Raw genomic sequence first — 24024 nt, 5'->3', positions numbered from 1 at the left:
CTCCTCAACTTGTTCAAACCCATAGTGGAGTGGCATACTTCAGAGTCACCTTAAAAGCCTGCGTGCTGCTTCAGATAACTTCTTTGACTTTGATCAGCTTCATGGAGGACATTGAGGAGGAGGAAGAGGAAGGAGTTTGAAGAGGAGATTAAGGAGGGCATTTTAAATGTTGCCCATCTTAGCTATGGGTTTGCCTCTGAATAGGAGCATGATTTTTTTATACTTAAACAATGAAGAATGAATGAAGTCTTGGTTGAAAATTTTATAAATCAACCAAACCAACTTTTTGTCAGTAAAAAGCAGAGCTAGGAGATCCTCTATGTGTTAAAGTAATTTTATATATTTTAAGGCACAAAGCTACTATGATGTAGATAACAAGAAAGACATAGGCCTCTGACACACACTGTTCAATCAAATGTAAAATCACAGCGGTGCCAAATTCATTATCGCATATCCCATTTTGCATATGGTAGGGTGTCAAACATATGACTGGCCTGATAAAGGTTGTAATCCGGTCTACCAACTGAATTTAGAATCTGTGTTGCAAATAAAAATTGTTTGGTGGGCGGTAATTGAATTGAAAGATAAATTTTAAATAAAGTGCTAGTGTATGTTAGTTTACTAGGGAGCAAAATAGAACAAAATTTGGAGAAAAACAAGGGGATCTTTTTTGGAGCCTATCCAGCTTAAAGTTCAGTGCGTTGTACATACTGTTCAATGCCCTATGCATAAAGTTCAATGCATTGTGCATACTTTTCTGCTCACCACGGTTATAAAAAGTTTGAGTTATTATAGCCTTCCTGTTAGCTTGAACCAGTTCTCCTCTGACCTCTGTCATCAACAGGGTGTTTCTACCTGCAGAACTGGAGTTACCTCTCTCTCTCTATCTCATATATATATATATATATATATATATATATATATATATATATATATATATATATATATATATATATATATATACAGTATATATATATATATATATATATATATATATATATATATATATATATATATATGTGTGTGTGTGTACAGGTAATTGCAGTCTCTTCATCTGTTCAGTCTAGTATCTTAACCATTGAACAGTTATAATATAATCATTGGTTTATACTGATTTATAATGAAAAAGTTGTTTGTAATTTTAAATCTTACTTCGTCTTCTCATGGACCATATACTGGGATATTTCTGTGTTGGAACTGTATTTACCCTCACATGTGCTGCATCTGCCTTTTTCTCTTGCATACAATGATGTTACTCACTGAAAGATAGAGTGACAGAGGGAAGGGAAAAACTTGAGAATAAAAAAAACATGTAGGAGTTTTAATTCTGAATGAGGCAGCACACTGGCACAGCAGGTATTGTTGGTGAGTTCCAGGGTCCTGTTTCTAATAAAGGATCGTGGCATTACATTTAGGGTATATTCCTGCCTTACACCCTCTGGCTCTGGATCAATTTCAACTCTGACCAGGATAAAGCATTTGCTGAAGAGGAATAAATGATAATCTGAATAAAATGAGGTTGATATCATTGATGTAGAAATAGTTATATAGCCAATATTATATTATACCGTTAAGGGACTATATTTTAGGCCTTAAATATGTTGCAGATGTTTGAAAACAAAGAAAAACACTTCTGAAAAGAAGTTTGTTGATTCAACAACAACCATAATAATAATAATAATAATAATTTTAATAATAATAAAAAATTTTTTAATTAATCCAAGCAAGAAACACTGCAAAAATGCCACAAGAAGAAATTTTATTTTGGCACCTGTCACACATAAAATTTTTTTTTTTTACAGAGCTAGCAGAAATTTCACAGAAGACTGAATGATTTTTCATCATATACAAACAAATGATTGTATGACATGCAACTGACATCATCGCCCCATTTCTCCATCATGTGGAATGAAGCTAATAGCTCTTCATATAACACTTTTAAGCCCTAGTGATGGTCAGCATTCTTCTGAAGGCCAGATCACAAAAACATGGCTTAAACTGATTAGAGTAGGCACACCATTATACCACTCAAATTTACACAGTTCTCTTACTTACAGACAAGATATCTAATCTTAAACGTGTGTTTCAATGGCGTGGCAATACGCAGGCCTACAGAGACAAAAGTCTTGCAATTTTGGTAAGGTATAATTAATTTTGCAGAGTGTTAGAACTAATTTGTAATGATCAATCTTTAAAACCTTACCTTTATACCTGACCTTACCTTTATACTAAGGCAGACTGAATGAATAGTAGTTTTATGTTAATGAGCTTATGCGCATCGCTTGTTAAACTACAGTTTAAGGACAAATATCTATGCATATAATGTTATATGTTTCAAATGTGCCCATGGGCAAATCTCATCCTTATGGATGTACAAGAGAAAAAGTGTAACACAACACTGGCTTCACATTTAATCATTTGTAAGAAATACTACACCTGCCGTCTGACATTTGGCCTAATGGAAATATTTACAGAGAACCTTGTCAAATTCACCAGACATTAATTACCATTCAAAGAAAACTTTGTGTATCTAAGACAATGTCACTCAACTTCTTATTTACAGTAAATATGGAGCTAATTATTAGTAGTAATATTTTACAAAGCCCTTACTACTCGTGTTTTTCCCCCCAATTTTTGTAAATGCAAAAAAAGCCATATATGTCACTGCAACAACCTTTAGCAAAATCTTGTGCCTTAATTTAATATTGTATTCACAGATAACTGTCTAATTTTAAAAGCAAAGGACACACTCTATAAGACTAATACATTACATGACCTACTGTATAGCTGAAATCCAGTCCTGTAGAAAACACAATATTGCCACCCACTGGATGAATAATGCACATTCCATACAACCAAACAGTAACATCATGGCATGTGACAAGATAAAGTGATTCTACCTAAACCAATAAATGAACATTTTCCCAATTTCTTTACAATTAGCACAATAACACTTACAGGTTGAAGGCAATACTGAAACTGGGAAATTGTGTGACAAAGAAAACTACATTTTCTGCTCTAACAAGTGAAGTGCCATCTGGAATGTCATCATTCTGTCACGAACAAAAGCACATGTACCATGTAAATAAAGTATGGCTATTCCCTATTAAAGTTAAAATACACTTCCTACTGTCAAAAATGACAGACAATTCTAAAAGAAAGTAATACATATTTATGCTTCTTGGTGTTTCTGGGAGCTTTTAGGAATGAAATAGAATGTGTCAATCCCAGATTAGAAGTTGTTTTCATTTCATTAACATTATTTGGCATTTAGTGTATGTCTAATGCTTGTTTCTGAGGCATTTGTGATAGCATAATGGCTTTATCTAATGTCACTGTTTACGAAAACAACCTACACATTTAATGGCCAGTCAAGTAAACAAAAGAATGTCACAACACTGATTGTAATCTTAATGATTATTAAAGAATTTATAAATAATTCATTCTTAATGAGCTATAAATTTTCGTCTTCGAAATGGGTTAACAGTAATCAGCAGCCGAAGGGTTAAGAAAGAGTTTTGCTTTTGTCAGTACAGGAGCGACATATCCACAGAAAGAAATAAACCAGCTCCAGAGAGCTGTGGCTCATTATCTACCATGCAGAGAAACTGGCGGCTGCACTGAATGGCTTTTGAATATAATATACACATTAACATGCACTGCAGCCTCTGGACGGCACAACAACATAGAAATAAAGAACACCTATCCCTCAAACTTCACATCACATCAATCAGTATGACCTTGGATTTCCAGAGTGTTGAGCCTAAAGACTAAATGTTAAGGACCAAGATCTCTAAATGCTAAGGATCAATGCCAGGTAAGAAGAGATAAGACTGGGTAGAATAGAGTAGGATCCAGGGCTATTGCAGAGTGCAGTGTTGAGCAATACATGGTGCCCAATGCTGTCTGGCTCTTCTTTCCCATGTCTAGAGTCTGGTGATAATTGTCAGGTCGTAGTTCAGTGCTGGAGAGGAGCCCTGCTGTGTGTCACCTGCTCGATCCAGGGGAGATAGCGGCTGACTCGTGCATACACGCCTGGGTAGGACGGGTCACCGCAGCCGTGACCCCAGGAGATGACACCTGTGAGCACCCAGCGGCCTGACTCTCCCTGGCACACCAGAGGACCACCGCTGTCCCCTTGACAACTGTCAGCATGTCGATGTGGGTCAGGGGTCATGCTGCCAGCACAGAGCATGCTATGACTGGTGAAGCGCTCACCATATTGCTTCCTGCACTGCCATGAGGGGAGGAGAGGAACCCAGGCCTGTAGCAGGGTATGAGGGCGATTAGTGTCTGAGAGAGAAAGAGAAGAAATACTGTTAAAGTTGGACTTTGCAATGCTGAAATGTGTTTCTAGGCCTAAAACATATAATATTATAAACACATAACATATATAATTTTAAAGATGTCATAGAAAAACTCAGAAAAAAATTTATTCATTCATCTTCAACCTATTCTAGGAAAACTAGGCACAAGGAAAAAAATACACCCTGAATGAGACACCAGTCCATTAATTTACACTAGTCAATCCATGTTCCAGCATGTTTTTAGAGGTGGGAGGAAACTGGAATGCCTGGGAAGAAACCCACAAAAATAAGGGAAGGAGAACATGCAAGATTCCGCACAGACCGTAACTCAAGCTCAGGATCAAACCCTGGAGCTGTATGGCAGCAATGCTACCCGCTACACCACCATGCCCAAAAACTGATACAATATTGCTCTGCAATGCATCTTTACATCAAATCTTTACATTTATGCTCATTTGGATGATGCTTTTATCCAAAGCAACTTACTGTTGAGTAGTTGAGGGTTAACAGTCTTGCTCAAGGACCCGAACCAAATTAGGCCATTTGTAATCATGATGATTAGTAAATCAGACATATGTCATGTTATCTCGTATTCGTTAAGTGATGTACACAGATTGGGACCCAGCTCATCTCTGTCCCATTTTTTCCTCTGTATATACGCCTTGTGAAAAATCACAAGACATACACAGTTTTAACAAAAGGGGAAATGAAAGGCTTTCATTGTTTTAATTGCAATTGCCTCACACTCAGCAGGGGACTAAAAAAAATTACAAACTGATTCTTGAATATAGTGAAGGCAGTGTGAAGCATGTGTCACCTGACACGCCCCAGCCTGTGATGACACATGAAGCAGGTCTCTTGCCCCATTTGCTGCCAGGTGCAGGCAGACAAGCTGCGTTAGTGTGAGGGTTGAAGGACACACACTTCCCCTCAGCTCCCTTCAGCCGAATCAGAGCAACATCATGCTCCCAGCTCTCACTGCTGTACTTCCTGTGCACCTCCACATGATCCGGAGTGAGCACACGCTCAAAGTCATCCTGCTCCTCTGTGTGATAGTCACCCAGCTTCACCACATACCGAGACGCATCAGTGCCAAACCTGGGAGAGAGAGAGAGAGAGAGAGAGAGAGAGATCTTAACCACATTTACACTTAACTATATTTACACTTGCAGTCAAATGTGTCTCCAGTTAGCTAGACTGTAATCCAATAACTGTATTGTGTGCAAAATGCAAACTGGCTCATAGCACTGCACTTCCAAATTCTGGTGTTGTTCCTTATCTTTGGTTATTTTATGCAAAAGACAGTTGCACATCAAAAATCATGATTTTTGCAAGCATTTTATTGTCCTTGAAGGTGCTTCCGCAGTCATGGTGTTATATGGAGAGGTTTTGGTTGTCAAATGTTGTTTGGAGAGACAAATGCATTTACACTAAATATTTACACGGGGTAAAATGCATCACCTGAAGTGGATTGAACAATTAAATTTAAACCCACCTATATGGTTATAGAGTCAAAAGTAAAGTCACTTCATTAGTAATCTAGTATGGCTTCTATCATTTGCATGTGATAAATTCCCATGAAGTAAAATGTTACATTGGATTATAAAATGCTACTATAGGTATACTTTCATGGCAAGAACATTTTGAGCAGGGACTAGTGGGTTGCAGCCACATAGCTGATTTATCAACTGTGCTCAATTCACTGCTCAATTTATTGCTTAAAGCAGTTTTATGAATTGAATGCAGATTTGTGTATACAAATTACATTCAAATCTGCACTCGTTTCTACGCAACCGTGCTGAATAAGGACCAATGTCTATTGTTAAAAGTGCTATGCTCTTAGCTGGCAGTTTAATAACTATGTCCAAAATAGCAGAGGCTTTCACAGGAGTTTAGGTACAGAGCCAGTTATGATAAAGGTGTATTGTGGGCCAGAAATATGCAGCCACATTTAAAGTTTTAAACAGCATTTGGGATTTGAGCCAACAAATGGCCCAAATGCATCGAGTACTTGTGTGGCATTTTAATTTTGGGCCAAAGCTGTGGCTGTGTTTGGGCAATTAGATTCAGATTATTTATGTGGGCCAGCATTCAGCCATTGCTCATTTACTATTAGGGATTCATTTTAATCACATTTTTGCAACAAAGCAAAACAAAAGAGAATAACCTCATGTTTATTCCTCAACATGTCTAATGTGTACTTGCCACTAGCTGCAATGTCAAATCTGTCATACAATTTGCATCTTTTTTTTTTTTTTGACAGAATAGTCCGTGCAGTGTGGGGTAAATGCAACCCAGGAATTTATCCACGAATTCTGCAGATCTCACACTTCTTTGTTACATGCAGGATAGCTGAGACTTAAGCTAGCACAGCTTGTGTCCAGCAGGTGTCACTCTCACCGTTTGAAACAGTGCGCTGCAGTGAGAATCCAGCAGGAGTTGATGAGAGTGGCTCCACACAAGGGCTGTGAACCTCTTGACTGAGATCTGAGCCACAGTGATGCCTGCCATGGCCAGTCTCCCCTGACAGCATACCGACAAAAGAACAAAGAAGGGTTAATGAAATAAGCAGCATTCAAACCACTTAAGAATTAAGCCAGAAACAAAAACAATGCAAATGTGCTCAATTACTTGAGAGACTTGTTCCCGCCGACAATCCTCTTGCTGCGTCTTTCAGCTCCTCCCCTCATGCCGCAGGTATGGGTCCCCACTATAGCGATGTCTGCCTCTGGCTCTGGAACATAGCCACATACCACGCCTGCATCCTGGCCATGCTTACACACATGGCTGTCTGGCCCTTTGGCAGGACACTCTCCTAGGAAAGACTCTTTGCCTGTGCACCTCACATTGGCCAAATGGATCTGGCCCTTCCCAGAGCCAAAGTAACCCATTGGCCGTGCCTTTGACACTCCGCTGCACCAGGAGAAAGTAAGACAGGCTGAATTCAGGAATGAGTTATATGTATTGACAATGCCAGGCTTGACACAGCACATTATAGACCTTCAAAACTGCCACATATGTCTCCAATCAACATAAGCCTAAGTTTTTGTTCTTCTTTCATATGCACTCATGATAATCTTATCAATGAAAAGCTGATCCTTACGTGAACCCAAGCTGTCTACAGACGACAGCAGCATTGACATCATTCCATCCGTGATCACAGACACTGCCCCACTCTCCGTTCAAGAATATCTCCACTCTGCCCTCCTTCCTGCCGTCCCCACCTGCCAGCCGCACCAGAGGACCTGAGAGCACCATAACCCAATCACGAGTCACACTGAGGAAAATGGCTCTTATATCAACCGGTTTATTTTCTCCTTGTGAGCACAGTATGCCCATAAGACTTTGTGGGATATGAAGCAAGATGCAGAGCAAAAAAGTGTAACCACGAACTAGGGAAAAAAGTTAATTTAGTAATTCTGAGAGTGCCTCCAGGCAGTTTCTTTCCAGATGCAGCTTGCATTTCTACACATATTTTGCAACTTAAAATTATGCTTATCGCTATACAACAGTAAATCTAATGAAAACAGATTAAAGTGGTGATGCTTAGGTGAAATGTTAATGATGGAGAAAAACCAAGCGTCCCAAAGATCTGATGAAAGAGTCATGTTGAGTGAATGTAAAAACTATAAATGATAATGTTGTGACAGTGAAATGTCAGCCAGAGGGCTGTGATCCTCAAGGACTACAAATAGCTTTATTGAAATTCAAATAGAAATCTTTACTGACAGCAGTACATGTGCTACAGCAATGTATTTATTCTGCCCTTTGGGCTGCAGTCAACAAGTGACATTTTGATCCATTTGAATTTTAATGGTGAAGAGAAAGGTGCAAATACTGATGTCTATCAGCAAAATCTCTCACCCCCACCCCCTTCCCCAACACACACACACACACACACACACACACACAGAGATGAAATGAATGCTTAGCCTACAGAGTATATGACTGATTTACTGTCAGTAACCGACCTGTTGTTTCTGGGACAAGTTGAACATCGTTAGTCTCTGCCCTGTGACACCGTATGCCCACGTCCTCGCTGTGAGAGCAGTCATGTCGACCCCACACGCTGTGTTTGCACTCCAGCAGTGAAGACTCAGTTCCCTCACACTGCACATCATCCATCAGGATCAGGCCTGTTCCCTCACCAAACGCCCCAGCAGGAGCCACCTCTGCACTTCCTCTGCACACACACACACACACACACACACACACACACACACACACACACACGCTTTTACATTACTGAAAACTACTAGATAACACTATTATATTGACAAAAGTGTTAAATATATTAACCAGGATTCATTGTGCTGTCTGTGTTAAATAAACACTTCACCTAAAAAAATTTCAGTGAGGGACAGTTAGCATTCGCTCATTTTCTTATTGCTAAGTGGCCCCTACTGGCTTTCATGCATTATTAACAATGAAAGCATTAGCAGGCAAAATGTCTTGACAGCAATCTTGCTAATCTCACAAAATGTTTTCTTTCTCTAGAAAGAATTCAATCTAATATAGAATTTTTCTTAGATTGCCACCTGGTGCACTAATGAAAATACAGTATACTTTAGCAACAAAGGGTAATATTATGTGACTTGTATATTATCCATGTGCTGGTGCTATACCTGCCTTGGTGTTTTGAGTTTGTTTTAGTACACTGGCCTAATGAGTCTTAATATAAGTATACTTGAAAGTAAATTATAAGCCCACTTGAAGATACAAAAAGCATCTAAAATCCACACAGAGGCTTCTAATCCGGAAGGGTGAGGGTGCTTTCTCAAACACACACAAGGCATCTTTCAGAATTAGGTGAGAATTATTTTCCTTGTTATAACTCCTGAATTCAAGATTTCATAAGGATATTCAGGACCCCACTGAGCCACTTAAGAACTGAAATGTCTTATCACTTGAAAACCCCTGACGTAACTAAACTCTGAGCATACTGTACAGTTGGTTAAAACCTAAACATAATAAATAATTTAATATGGATCTAATATGAAAAAAGGCTCGAATATATGGTAACAGATTTGCCACCTAGTGTACTTCGGTGATTATACTTAACACGTTTCTCCAGTTGTACCACTCTCCAATTTGTAGTATACCTGAATGAAAGGTTGTGACAGAATGTACTGTGTTGACTGTAACAGATTATTGCTCAAACCATCCATAGTAATAATGTGAGCATTCAAAAGTAGTACCTGAAGCCCAGCTGTCTGCACACCACCTGTGCATGATGCTCAGTCCAGCTGTCATCACAGACTGTGCCCCAGTCTCCAGAGTGATACACCTCCAGACGGCCCTCCCACGGGTTGTCTCCATCTACCAGTCTCACCACTCCATCTGTAACATACACCAATCCAGCAGACGGTTCCAGCTCCACTGCTGTTCTCTATAGCACCAGATATGCATTATACCTAACCAAAGGAAAAACCTACAGTCTTCAATACTTAGTCAATAGGTATTACATGCCTTTTTTGCCCAAAGGCTGTTCATTTTATAAAAATAAAAAAAAGTAATAATATGCATAAATGACATAATTTTGCCAGATATCATTATACTATTCCACTCTGTTTTCTAAGCTTTTCACTTGAAAAAGGGTAACATTTTACTTAAGGGTGTAGAGCTACATGACATGCACAAAAGCTATTCATTTATAAAAATTTATTCCATTAGGCAATAAAAAAATACACTTTTTATGTCAACTTAACATAACACCTGGTTCAAGTAACAGATTCTTTTTGACATATGTTTTTATGACACTTTTATGGGTTAATTTACATAAAAACATATTGATCATTAACCTTGTAGCTCAGTCTAATTCTGGTTTGTCAGGGCATAATGGCAACGATGTGACAAAGCTTGCTAAGTGAGGTTTATAGTAAACTTTAAAAAGAAGCTCTGCAGTATCTGTACAGTATCTTCCACAGTGAAGGTTTTGACAGTGAAAATTATTATTCTATATCGGCAGATCAAGGTATATTTCTGCTTATACAATAGCTGGTGCCATGACACTCTAAAGAGATTTGTGTATATTTCATCTGGCCTTTTAGTACATAAAATATTTCTGCTTATAAAATGTTACTGAGGATTTTAATAGACTTTGTGACATTTTACATCTGTTGGAATAAGCCTTTATAAATGTTCAGGGAGGTTACATCAGTTTTCATAAAGGGCTTATGGAGGTGTTACTCTATGTTACCCTGTAAGCACATCTCTGAATTATTTTATTTTATTTTTTTAACCAGAAAATACATATTTACGGAGGAATAAAGTTTTCAAATGCAAAATTGTCATTCAGAACACCATGTTCAAAGAAATATAAAACACCACAGTAAAAGTACAAATGAATCTCTGTGGCATATTTTAAGAACAGTATATTTTTAGTTTTCTAGCTGTTTTGAAAAGCTTTTTTTTGTCTTTGGCCTATATACAGGTATGGGTATGCAAACATTTTCTTGCTCCAGTGATTAATAAACATAAAATACTCATAAATGGCCAAAACACTTGAAGCTGTGCATGTTATTGTTAGAGTTACATTAGTGTGGTCTAAATGATTTTATTATTGACAATTAAATTATTTATTGTCGTTATTGTATGTTGCATATTTATTTAATGTTTTGTTTATCATCTTTATAGACCCCAAATGAAAATATGCTCTTTGTTGGGTTTTATGTATTCCCTGTACTGATAATTAAAAATGTATGAACATGTGAATACATTAAAGATAAAGAGTTGATATGGTTGATAAAGTGTGCATAGCAACAGATGAGCTACAGTGAGTAACTGTATACCTACAAAGTGAACACATGGTTAATGAACCTAATAACCAACTCCATCACGTTCAATACACGTGACTGTACAAGACAGTCTAGCTAAGGTGAACAGTGAATAAGAGAGATGAAGTGTGTGTGTCTGTGCCGGTGTGTGTGTGTGTGTGTTCTGACCGGTATAAGGGTTGCATGACACTCCGGCATCCTCCATGTGGTCACAGTTGTGTTGCTCCCAGCCACTGTGAGGGCACTCATCCAGTGAGAGCTCATTCCCTGTGCACTGCACAGCATCCAGCTGGATTGGACCCCTGCCCTGTCCAAAATGAGCCCAAGACCAGGCCTTTGGGATGCCCCTGAACACGAAACCCCACACATAAGTATATACAGATGTTGTCCAGGGTTAACATTCTTAATATTGAAACAACATAAGCATTAGGTATAAAGCATACTTTCTAAGGAATGTGCTGTTTAAGGTGCCATCAACTAACAATATTTAGAGCACTAGTTTTACTCAGTGTCTCTGTGCCATCTTAAAGCTCTGCATTCATACTACTATTACAACAACAAAGCCAATGCTCTATAACAGTAAAAAAAAAAATCACAGCATGATATCAATTATTCAGTCACACCATGCTTTCTTACATGTACATACACACACTGAAAAAGGAGAGCACTTGCAAGGAAAAATCTACCAAGTACTTCTGAGTGGTGAGTGTTGTGAAGGTCATATGCAGTGCTTCAGTGGAGGATTTTTAAGACTCTTTCCAAAAAGCAGTTAAAGAATCACAGATTGTTGTTGTTCTCACAGGACCTGAAACATAATGGGTAATGTACTGCATCAAATGCGAACGCCTGAACTCACCCGAGTCCAAGCTGTCTGCAAACAACCTCAGCATCCATGTCGTCCCACTGGTCGTCACATATGGTTCCCCAGAGTCCATTGTGATAGATCTCCACCCTCCCCTCGAAGTCCTCCTCCCCTCCCACCAGCCTGAGAGGGGGGCCGGTGCCTTATTAAAAAGTAAAGTGTGCTAACATCAGTTCTCAATAAACATGTTGATATAAGATACAAGCATTTGCAGTCTGATTTCGGAAGATGGTCAAACCAAGAATTACATTACAAGAATTATTTTATTGTCCTGTCTGTTAAATCAATGTTAAGTTCTTATACTAATTTCTTTGCCTTGGAAACAACAACAAGCATAATAGGAGGCACTAATCAAGTATATCTGTCTCTCTGTGTCCTCACAGCAGGTAGCCAGGTATTCATAAGCCAGAGCTTGGCAGACATTATATTGTTTATCATCTTTCTATCTCTCTCTCTCTTTCTCTTTCTCTCTCTCTCTATCTCTCTCTCACTCTTAGTCCATCATCTTGTATTTCTTGTGTCTCATTCTCTTTTCATATTATCACCTTAGTTTTCCTTAACATCTCTATTATTTCTCTGCTGTATAACTAAAACAACTCAAAGACACCCTTTAATGATGTTATTTAAGCACAAAGAACACTGTCTTATCAGGAGGAATACCAAACCACATGAAAGACAATGGCAGATTCTTATTAATCCTCTGCTCCACCTACTCCCTGTTCTTCTTTCCATTTTTCTCCCTCCTTCTTCCCAGATGCACACATTTTTTCTGCACTCACTCAAAACAAAGCTCTGCTTGTAAGCATTTATGTGTAGGAGGCTGTTTTGTGCCTGTCACTCAAAAGGTCACAGCATCAAGCATCTCACTGAAAACCTCCTGACCTTCAGGTGGGGCACACAACACCCCGGCTTCGTTGCCATGGTTACAGTCATTGGTTACAAACTTCCTGCTCCGGCACTCCAGGAGAGAGCTTTCGTTGCCACGGCAGCCAAGGCGCGTGTAGTGGAAGAGGCCAGAACCAGGACCAAAGTAGGAGTGCTGAAGAGCAGTGCCGATCTCACTGCAGATATAAGGACATAATACATACACGTCTTTGTACAGGGACATCAAAAACACGCACTAAATAAATATGCATTTATTTATTTTTCCCATGCATAATGACAGCAAGGGAGCTACAGTGAATAAATGCGCAGAGAATCTGAAATATTAATGATACCATCTCATAAACACTGATACCAAAACTAATCACAGATTATATTAATTTGGCCATCATACCCCAGACCAAGCTGCCTGCAGACCACACTGGCATCTCGGTCAGTCCAGTGAGTGTCACACACAGATCCCCACTGGCCATTCAGGTACACCTCAAGACGACCACTTTTAGAGGAGGAGCCCCCCACCAGCCTGACCGCACCTAAACACCCAGAGGGAGAGAGAGAGTGAGAGAGAGAGAGAGAGAGAGAGAGAGAGAGAGAGAGAGAGAATTTAAACAGGTATGTGTCTGACTATAAATAAAAATGACTCATGTACTGCTCTGCAAATTGTTCTATAACACGGTCACTCCATTAGCACCCTTGACTAACTTATTGAACAGCACTTCTTAAAATGTCATAGACTTGCGTAGTCAAAAATAGTACATCTTTCAACAGCAGTCCAGTCTGCATTGTTTTGCATTATGAAGCCTTTCTATTCTGTTAAGGTCTTGTGAAAAGCAGATGTAGACTTATTTAATATTTTAACTGATAAGTTGAAGTATGTACTGGAGGTAGGCTTGTGTAATATAAGTCTACAATGAAATGTCAAATGGTTATAGTAATGAAAATTAGAATGTCATTAAGTAAGCGGTTTTTTTTTTCTCTCCTGAGCTCATCAGCATTCAGACACATTCAAACACTTTGAGCAGCAGCAGATCAACAAAAAATGTCAGCCATGTGGACATTAGACAACCGATTTGTAAAAGCATTATATAAAAAAAGTACTGTTATGTTTCCTACTGTTTACTCTGTATTATCACCTAAAAATCCACCATCCACAACTGGTATCGTTGCTGGCAAGCCGTTCCCCAGTGTAAAGCTGGTAATATTACTACACTCTCTCATATTCTACTCAAACCCGTAATGGTGGAAATGCTCATTTCCATGTCTTTTTTAGGCTATCAGTTCTGGACGATTAAATTGTTAATCGTGATGTTTTTTAATGGTAAATTGCAAGCAGGGAAATTCAGTATCACACAAGCCTGCAGGTCTCATTTCATTCATTTTATTACACTGGTATTTAAGCTGTGAGACACTGTATTGTTGGCTGTAGGTAAACTGTGGGACAGCAATAAACAACGAAGTTTTAGCATTTAAAATATATTATAATAATGTGCACACAATTTCTATTACTCATACAGTAGATGTTTGAAAAATATATGTAAGAGGCTAAATCATTGTCGGGAAAGTTAAATACATACCACCCACACAGACAGGTGTCGAACACGAAAAATATGTTTGAAATGAAAACGCAACAACACAAACACCCTAGACGAGGCTTACATTGAATTTGAATTAATATCAGTTATTGTCAATAGAAAGATTTTGTCTATTTGCTTGATTTTTGTCGAATATTGAGTTTTATGTTTTAAGTCTCTACTGTTAGGGAGTAGTGATATTTTTGGGAAGTGCTGGTGGATGAAGTGCATATGGAAACAAATACCACTGCATCATTATGTTAGAATGGTGATGGTGATGGAGTAGGACAGTCTGTCTTACCCTGGTGGCAGTCACAGTAAGCCCAGCCAATGGCACCAGAGCTCTGTCTGAAAAAGCACCAGGGGTTGGATTCACGATCGGGGTTTCTGCAGTAATTGTGCTCTCCAAGGCCTCGGCCAGGGTACTGCTGCACATAATCAGGAAACTCTGTCCACTTCAGGCAAGGTGAGCCTGAATCTGTCTGAGACACTGTGCCATTGTAGTAGCCCAACTCAGTAAAACCTTCTGAACAGGAGAGAGGGACTGCAAAATAAAGGAGAAAACCAGAAGCTGGTTGTATAATTCTTACATGTAAACAAACTAAACAGACACATACAGTATATTTCTGGAATCCTTCAACCTTAAGGCAAATATGAAATTTAAAGGTTACGTTTATATGAGACGCAGTTGCATGGTGGCGTAGCAGGTAGCATCAATGTCCAAGCTCAGGTTACTGTCTGTCTAGAATTTCTCATGTTCTCCCTCTGTTCACATGGATTTCCTCTGGATTCTCCGTTTTTTCCCACTTCCCAAAAACATGCATGTAGGTGAGCTGGCTACTCTAAATTGTCCCTGGGCACAAGGAGGTAATATACCTGGGATGCCAATTCATTGCAGGGTACAGTTAGACACAACCTATTTGTGCCCTGCAATGAACTGGCATCCCAGGTGCATTACCTCCTTGCGCCCAGAGTTCACAGGATAGGCTCCAGATGCACCATGACCCTGACCAGGATAAAGTGGTTACTGAAGATGAATGAATAAATAAATATGTGATATACAGGGTGTCTGAAATGTCAGGAACAAATGGGAATATGTTGACAATATATGATGATACAAATATGTACAAATATGTATACAGCAGCTGAGAAAATGTATAGAGCATATTGTAAATAATAAATACACAATTAAGTATATGTAGTTTGACTCTTAATGGTTCCTGCATATTCATTTTGTGAAGTAATTCATATATGAAACTAGTTCTTATTCACCATCCTTGAAGTCTGGAATAATCTCATCAATAAGAAGTGGAAGATAGGCTTTTTGTGTAAAGTTGCACAAGTCCAAGTCTAGCAGGTTTCATAGCCAACAGCATATTGGAAGAGATGCATGCACTGCAGCACTGCTGTGTTTATCTCCCATGAACACTTGCCTTGGCTCTCATGTCTTCTCAAAACCCATTCTGCGTTCTGATTTCTCAGCCCCAAGCTTGGAGAGGGAAGAGAGGACAAGAGAGTTGAACAACTGGGCCATTCTCCTGCCTTGCTCACAGCAAAGAAGACCAGAATTACACAGGGAACTGGTCCGGAATGTCCCAGAAACGGGCCCATTTTCAAAGCGTCAAGATGGTGGAAGAGTGTTCTGACTTTCACGTCATGTAGGTCACTGGGCAATCAAGAATGTGGTTAGCCTATTCAAAATGGGGAATTTTAGGAAAACGGACCCACTGAGAATACTTAACTTTTAGGTCAGTTAGATAAGTAGTTTTACCTGACCATTGTATGTTCATATAACTGACTGTTTCCATATATGATCTATACGCTACAGAACACACAGTAAAAATAACAGGGAGTGAACATGGAAAACGCTCACATGCTGTGTGGAATGGAAACCCCTCCTGAATACACTTCCTTGTACCATATGGGCTGTGAAATTACAGTCACTGCAGAGATTCTTTCCTCCAACATTCTCTGCCACATTTGTCTGTTCCTTCAAAAGTCAAAATTCCCCTGTATTTCTCGACATGTAGGTTGAAAAATCACTTTTCTAGCACATCATTATCACAGACTATCACTGCATCCAACTAGCCACCTAATGGTGATTTGATGAGTAGAAGAAAAGAATTATGCTCAAAGTCAAATACACAAATTGTGCATTCAAGTTATATGTGACCACAACCCCAATAGCAATGCCATTTGAGGGCATTTTAGGCCAGTAGAACATCATACATCACCAAGAATCAGATCAGTGGATTTAATTAGATAAATGTCAAAGAGCAGCAACAGCACATGAGAGAGTAAAATTATTTGATGTTGGATATGTTAAATGTATATTATCTAAGTACTGTTATATTATATTATATATATATATATATATATATATATATATATATATATATATATATATATATATATATATATAAAGTAAATATTTTTATCATTAAAAAATGCATGCTGACAGCATATTATTTCCTAAATCTCATGTATATCACCAGATTGCAGGACTCAAAAGTCTCTGAAACTCAAATATTTGCTCTTGTAACTTCTCCCTCTGTCTGAGGCATCAAGGCCAGCCAGTGTGGTGTCAGCATAAGTCTCAGAAATGCCATCAAATGTTCTGAGGTGTTTTTTTTTTTTGGCATCTTTCATAAATTGTGCCATCGTTTAAAATAGAGAAAGGAAATGCAGTCAAGGTTGGAAAGAATTCAATCTGCTGGACTCATTAATCTCCTGCTAATCGTATGATTTGTTCAATGGCCAAAACCAGAACACCATGACTCAGCAAATTCTTCATTCATACACCTTTCCACTTCAGTATACTGTAGATATCAAGGGTGCTACAACATTATCTCTCAAAATTCATCACTGACACAAGAACGCACTGTTAATCACAAGCTGGAGTGACAAGTCAGCCGATGCTTTGTCTGCAGACACTTCCTGAGCAGGGCTAGACGCATCAAACATCAGGGACACACACAAAGAGGAGGGTGTAAGAGTGTGTAAAAGTGTGTGTGCGTGCGTGTGCGTGTGTGTGTGTGGGTGTGTGTAACAGAGGGGAGATGAATGGTTCCCCAGCCAAGCTTAAATGGACCAACTGCAATTAAGGCATAGCTGAATTAGAGATATTAAGGCAGAATGACTAAGAGCTCTTTAAAAATGAGTTGTGCCAACTTGAGCATCACCACTAGGGAAATCACTCATTGTGTATTTCAACTTAATTGAGTACATAAAGATGTGTGGAGGGAGATTGCAATAAAGCCACAGATAAAGCGGCTGTAAGAAAACAAAAAATCTGTCTTCTCACAGACCCAGGAAGTTCAACTTGCATTGCAGATGGATTTAAATAGTTTGTCGAATCTACTTAGAACTTATCATGAACAAATCATCTTAGCACATATATTACTATAACATGAACTAGAGAAGGTAAAAATAAAATAAGAAGAAATCAGGATATGATAAACAGGACATCAGGGCATGCAGCCATGCTGACTTAGCTGCTTCAATACTCAGAATGCAGATTCTTATCTTATTAAATTAGTAAATCACTACTGGCCAGAGTTAACTGCTGGGAGAGATGTTAGAAGAGAAGGTATAAAACTAGGGTTTATATTAGGTTTTACAGAGTTGAGGCTTCTGCTGAAACAGCACTACATTTGTTACATTTGGATTGTACAAATGATCAGTTATGACTTAAACCGCTATGATATGTGGGGATACGTGAGTAAATTGTGTTGGCAAATAAAATAAGGCTCAGGACACAACACTGAATCGCACTGAGTCATACCTCTGTGACTATATTATTGGATGTGACTCCAAATAACTATACTTCCAATTAAACATCATAAAAATTTAAAATTAAAGAAAATATTTAATATTTAATATTTCTGCGATACATGTCAGTGTGATCCTGCAATCTATATAATAAAACTAATAGATGACATTCATATACGGTGTTATTAATAGTGGACATGTTGTTGAAGATTCTTTATTTTTCTAGTACTAAGAACTGCCTACTATTTAGGCAAAGGCTAACATAACATAAACGGCATAGTCCTACACAGTGTGATTGTGATATGCCTTGAAATATATTAAAACCATCTGGTGAGCCTAGGAACTGTCACAGTGAATGACTGGACCATGTTTTCTTTCTCATACTGCAGGATTTTGTGATATCAGTATTGAAACTGGCAATATTACAATACTGATTAACAATGTATTATGCAGCCCTGATGTAATAAATACAAATCAAATACTAATTTTGTAGCAAAGTATAATTCTGTTGTAAAATTCTATAATTCTGGGTCTGGGACAGAATATTAAAGCTGTCAGAAGCACAAGGCTGCCAAAGAAACATCGAGGGGGAGGGGAGTGTAGTCTTCCTGTGTTTCTGGTCAAATATTAAAATAGTCAGAGACATGCAATCCAATCTGAGCTCAAAAGCCTACTTGGTTTCCACAGATTAAAAATTAAATTAGCACAGAATCAGTCTGATGGACAAAAAAATCGAAGTGACATTATTTCAGCTGTCTATTTGTACATTTTGTTAGAAAAGATGGTGACTTGTAAAATACATTGCACATTCACACTGGGGGGAAGGAAAGAAGGAAGCAGAAGCAAGGGCTTGTAGACTGGTGCTCTGTGGGTGATTATTCATGCTTCTCTCCTCCGCTACTGAGTGAGCATGAGCACATCGAATGGCAGCAGAAATCACATAATTCACACAAAGCATCCATACAGAGTCCTGGGACACATTACTTTTCAGCGCTGTGCAATGGGAATTCTTATCCCCTCTCCCTAAATAATCAATTTTCCCCTCCACAATAAGTTCTTGATACCGTTCATGTACACATCTGCACACATGTCAACTGGGTGTGCAAGCTAGGGTTGAGACTGGTACATCCATTTTACTGTGTTCCTTTTTTGTAAAGCCTCAGTGTGATTTTATATGTAAAACCAGGTATCATAAAGGTGGTGTCACTAAGATTAGAGGTCTCAGGAACTGGGACCCCTCAGGTCCGGTCATTGGAGCAGGGGGTCAGATATGAACATTGTGGGACAAAGAAAGGCAATGTTGACTAACATGGGAGGACACTGGGTGCTTGTGAGGTGCTGCACCTTGCACTGACTGCATTCACTCATTCATTCATCTTCAGTATCTGTTTGAACATGGTCATATGGTGGATTCAGTTACTAAATTGTTTCTATTTTGTGAGAATGGGCAAGATTCAGAATTCCTTAGTTCATGTGCAGGGGTGTGATTCATAAACAGTCCTGCACACACCTCTGAGACTAAAGAAGTAACTTCCACCATTTTGGTCTGGACATTGCTAATGGCCACAATGACATTCTGGCCATGCAAATGTACTTACAAAGAAAAAATACTACCTAATGCTGACCCACTTACATTTGATGCTTAAGCTCTTGCCAAAGGCTGTTCAGAGAATCTTTTTATTGGAAAAGAGACTGTCAAAACACAAAATAGCTCAATCTGAGTCCTATCTACTTAAGGCCCCATGCAGCTCTCTGATTGGCTGAGCCCGTCTGTGCTGTTTATCAGTCTTGATGCAGTTGCATCAAAGCACTGAGTCATTACCACTATGGGATTGATGCTGGGTAATTTAATGCTGCCGGGGTGTACAAGAGAACGAAAGAGGAAAAAAAACTGATAAGAATCAGCATGAGATCAAAAACCATCATGGGGCAGCTGCCTTCATCAACCTGCCAGACATCTTATTACTAGTAACCTGAATAATGGCAAGAATGTGTCATATTTAAAAGCCCTGTGGACAGGTAATGAATGATTTATGCACAGCCGTATTTGATATAGTCAATATACAATCTATCGCCCATTCTTATCATGCAATGCATCATATAGTTCTACTATCCATCGTCAATGCTTTGTAAATTTGTCAAGTGTCAAAACATGCCCGTGGACTCACCTGTATTTAGAACTGCATTCAGGTAGCTGTCATCACCTATCACCTGCAAAAAAGATATGTAAAAAGTTCAGATGCAGGAAGCTGACAGAATTATGAAGAGATGTTCAGCATGAACTGGTGCTTGTTTTTCCAGATAAACTGAGTTTTATCTTCTTAAACGTGACACACATTTAAACAGCAGTGCGTTCTGTCTCTACCCACGCTCTCTCAGACAGCTCAGCAGCAGCCATGAGAAGCTTTATGGCAGAACTACAGACACAAGAATAGATGATATCTGCTAAATATTTAACATGGGACATTTTACATCTGCTTTTTCTCACACTGTGCTGTAATTGTCATATGACAGCCAGAATAATTTGGGCGCCTAATCTCAGTGAGCTTTCTTTAAAAGTTAAATAATGTTACTTACGAAATAATGTGCTGCCAATATGATGACTGTGTCAAATATATGTTTCACTATCATATTCCAGTATCTGAAGGTAAGGATTGTTTCAATGCAGACTGTAGATTGTAGCCCAGAATCAGTGTCATGTCTGGAATTCATCATCAAATTCAGCCATCGAATTTAATTTTCAGCAACCTTCTTTACTCGAGTGATGAATTAGATAACAAATGGCTGACACTGACTCATTCGTCCATAAATAAAATCTACTGAGTGATCTAAAAGTTCTCGGCACACACATCATTCATGTGATATTCAGGTTAAATCAGAACCCCCTACCCAAAAAATAAATAAATAAATAAAACAAAGATGTAATTTCAAATTGCACATGAGATTTGAAATCTCACCGTAGAGGTGGTTGAAGAGCTTAGCTGTGAAGTTCTGCACATCCGCTACACAGCCCTGACCTCATGCTTTAGGATTATCACCTATTCCACTCTCTCCAGGATTAGCTTCATTAGTTTCCTTCAACAGTGACACTAAACTCGAATGCTGGCTACATGACTTCTACAAAACCAGCATGATTTTTCAAGCAGAGAACTGAAGGAATGGCCGAACACTGAGAATGAAAGAGAATACAGTGTTCTTATGATTCTTGTTATTTGTAATCCTGGTTTCGTGAAAACTTTAATACTTTTATCTGAAAATACTGTGCCAGCCAACCCAATAATTTCAGGGTTGCAAATGGAAAAAGTTATCACTGGTTGTAATAAGTGTGCAGGATTTGCTCACTGAATTTGAAAATGGCAATTGAACAGAAGAAAGCTAATACAAAAGCTGCAATTAAAGGCTTAGTTTCAGTCATAATCACCAATCTGACCTTGGTCAAAGACATTGTGTTCATAAATTATTTCTTGATTTTTCCTTGATCTACACTCTACAAGGGCACTCTTCGATGTCTAATTTTTTGCTGGACAATAATGTGGATTATTAGAGTCCTCGTTAATAACTGGCTTCTTCAAAGAACCAAAGGCTTCTTCATATTTTAATGCATTCATTCTCTCCACGCTGTAGTAATTTACCCAACATGCAGCCACATGTTAGTTTGCATGTCTGTAGAGCAAAACATGAGAATGAGTTTATTAATTTACAAGTGCTGATTTACTCTAGGGACTGAGCAAGGCATCGCCAAGCTAATTGTGTTACATACAGATACAAGACTCAGTTATGAGCTGTGATATTTGCGCTCATATCAAGACACTGCGGTCAGTTAAATCCATAATTGCATCTGTCAATCTTCCACTGAAGCAGCAGCTGAGACCAGGCAATGCCAGCTGTGGTACATCCTGGCAGCAAAGGAAACACACCTAAAGAGAAACCTTCTTATTAAAACAGTGTCTCAGGCTGCACCTGTTGTGGCAAGTGACACCACAATAACTCTGATTTTATTGTCACCCAAAGCAAGTGGTGTGGAAATAGTTTACCTTCTACTGCATCCATTAGTGTGAAGTTATACTTAATATATATCAAAGAATATAAACATTACACCAGTGAGAAAATATTAGAAAATTAAGAATGAAAATTATGAAAATGGCACAAAGCACAAAGCCTATAAACCTTAATGAAACATGTCACTGCTGTAGTATTACTGCTTGCTGTTCTGATCAAATAAGTGACAAAACTCTTAATACTGACAGTGATAGATAGAGAAAGATGTCTAATTAATACTATCCTCTGAACTGCAATATCTCTGGGGTCCCCAGATTCATTTGTTAGTAGTGTAGAATCACCATAATGATGAGAAACTACTACACAGAAGGTATATTACTTATTAATATCTTCACCACAACAGATGTTTGGATACAGATGCCCTGTCGTCTAGGAACTGAAGTGAACTACATATTACACAGAGATTTAATTTGTTGATTGAGATTTACCTTGGTGATGTGTAGTGCATGAATATGCAGCAATGCATTTGCCATTATGGACATTTACAGTACTACATTTTAGCCTCTACCCACAATTAGGTAGCAAATATATGCATGGTCTAGATTTCTTCTGATTAAAATCCACTATAGTATACAGTCTAATTTGTCTCTTCTTTTGAATAGCAGCATAATATTCCTGAGCACACCCATTAAAAACATTAGCCTCCATATGAATGTGGGTCATCTTTGCAAAGGTTTCATAGCCTGTAGTGTGATATAGAAATATCCTAATATACTGAATGAGATTGAAACAAAAGCAAAGGTATTTAAGCAGTCAGACTACAGGCTATTACATGGTATTTTTGTATGAGGAAACGCATTAAATATAGGACAATACAGGACAACTAAAGTCTCTGCACTCTATAGTCATTTAGCCAAGGTAATTCTGATGATCAGTAATAATATGTAGGGAACAGTGATGCTGGTGCACATGCCATCTAAACAACCCCCTGTCATATAATCGACATTTCCTATCTACAAGGCTCTTGTTCCTGTTGTAGAGGGTGGCGGCGACGCCTGAATCCATTCCGGTGCTTTATTGAACAATGAGAGCAGGATACAGTACCAAGCTGCAGTGTGATGAATGAAAGAGCCACTCTTCGTTCCAACTGCAGCCACGATGCGTCAGGTGTAAAAGCGATCACGGTGTGAATGGTGGCTTGTGTAAATGTCATTTCATCCTACGGCACAGGAGATGGTGTAGGTGCAGTCTTACCTCCGCCAGCGCGGCCAGCCAGCAGCAGCAGGCGCTGATCAGGGCGACGGTCCCCCACGGGCGCGACTCCATCCCTATCTCTGAGCGCCAGGCGCAGGCATGGTCCAGCTCTCCAGCACTTCTGCAGTGAAAGCTCGGTTTACCTCCGAGCCAGCGTGGATCTGATCAGGCTTCTGCGTCTAACGTTCTGAGAGGCTCGGCTCGTGGGCGCGGCTTAGAGCCGTTAATTTTCCAGAGGGGAGAGCGGCGCTCCTGGATCCCTCCTTTCTCATCCACTAACACACTAACACACCCCCTCCGTGCTCCTTCTCGCCCTCCTCCTGCAGCAGGTTAATGCCTGATGGCTGATCGCTGATGTGTCGTGTCACGCGTAATGTACACACACACACACACACACACAGCTCCGAATGTCCAGATTACGCACAGCGCGCTGTGTGCGTGACCGCCCGTAGCAGCCAGGAAAAAAAAAATCTGGGTGAGGCTGCCTGCCTCGTGCTTTCGTTTTTAATTAGGTAAATAAACACATAAGTAAAAATTTTAAAAAGTATTAATTTAATTTAAAAAAATTACAATAACATCTCCATCATGACGACTAAAACAGC

General features: G+C 39.0%; 1 protein-coding gene across 1 annotated transcript; it reads right to left on the bottom strand.

Moving 5' to 3' along the window:
* Window positions 1-1742: 1742 nt before the first annotated feature.
* si:ch73-127m5.1 (neurotrypsin) lies at window positions 1743-23822 on the bottom strand. Its single transcript, XM_026914486.3, has 14 exons — window positions 23423-23822; window positions 20338-20380; window positions 14700-14942; window positions 13222-13360; window positions 12828-13006; window positions 11940-12087; window positions 11252-11430; window positions 9506-9647; window positions 8279-8490; window positions 7411-7552; window positions 6939-7220; window positions 6708-6830; window positions 5125-5405; window positions 1743-4293 (listed from the first exon to the last, which is right to left on the bottom strand). The coding sequence occupies exons 1-14, from the start codon at window positions 23492-23494 to the stop codon at window positions 3959-3961; spliced, it is 2520 nt and encodes an 839-aa protein (XP_026770287.1). The 5' UTR covers window positions 23495-23822; the 3' UTR covers window positions 1743-3958.
* Between the last annotated feature and the right edge of the window lie 202 nt (window positions 23823-24024).

Source organism: Pangasianodon hypophthalmus, chromosome 12 (assembly GCF_027358585.1).
Source record: "Pangasianodon hypophthalmus isolate fPanHyp1 chromosome 12, fPanHyp1.pri, whole genome shotgun sequence".
Lineage (NCBI taxonomy): Eukaryota > Metazoa > Chordata > Actinopteri > Siluriformes > Pangasiidae > Pangasianodon > Pangasianodon hypophthalmus.
This window is presented reverse-complemented; position numbering and strand designations above follow the sequence as displayed.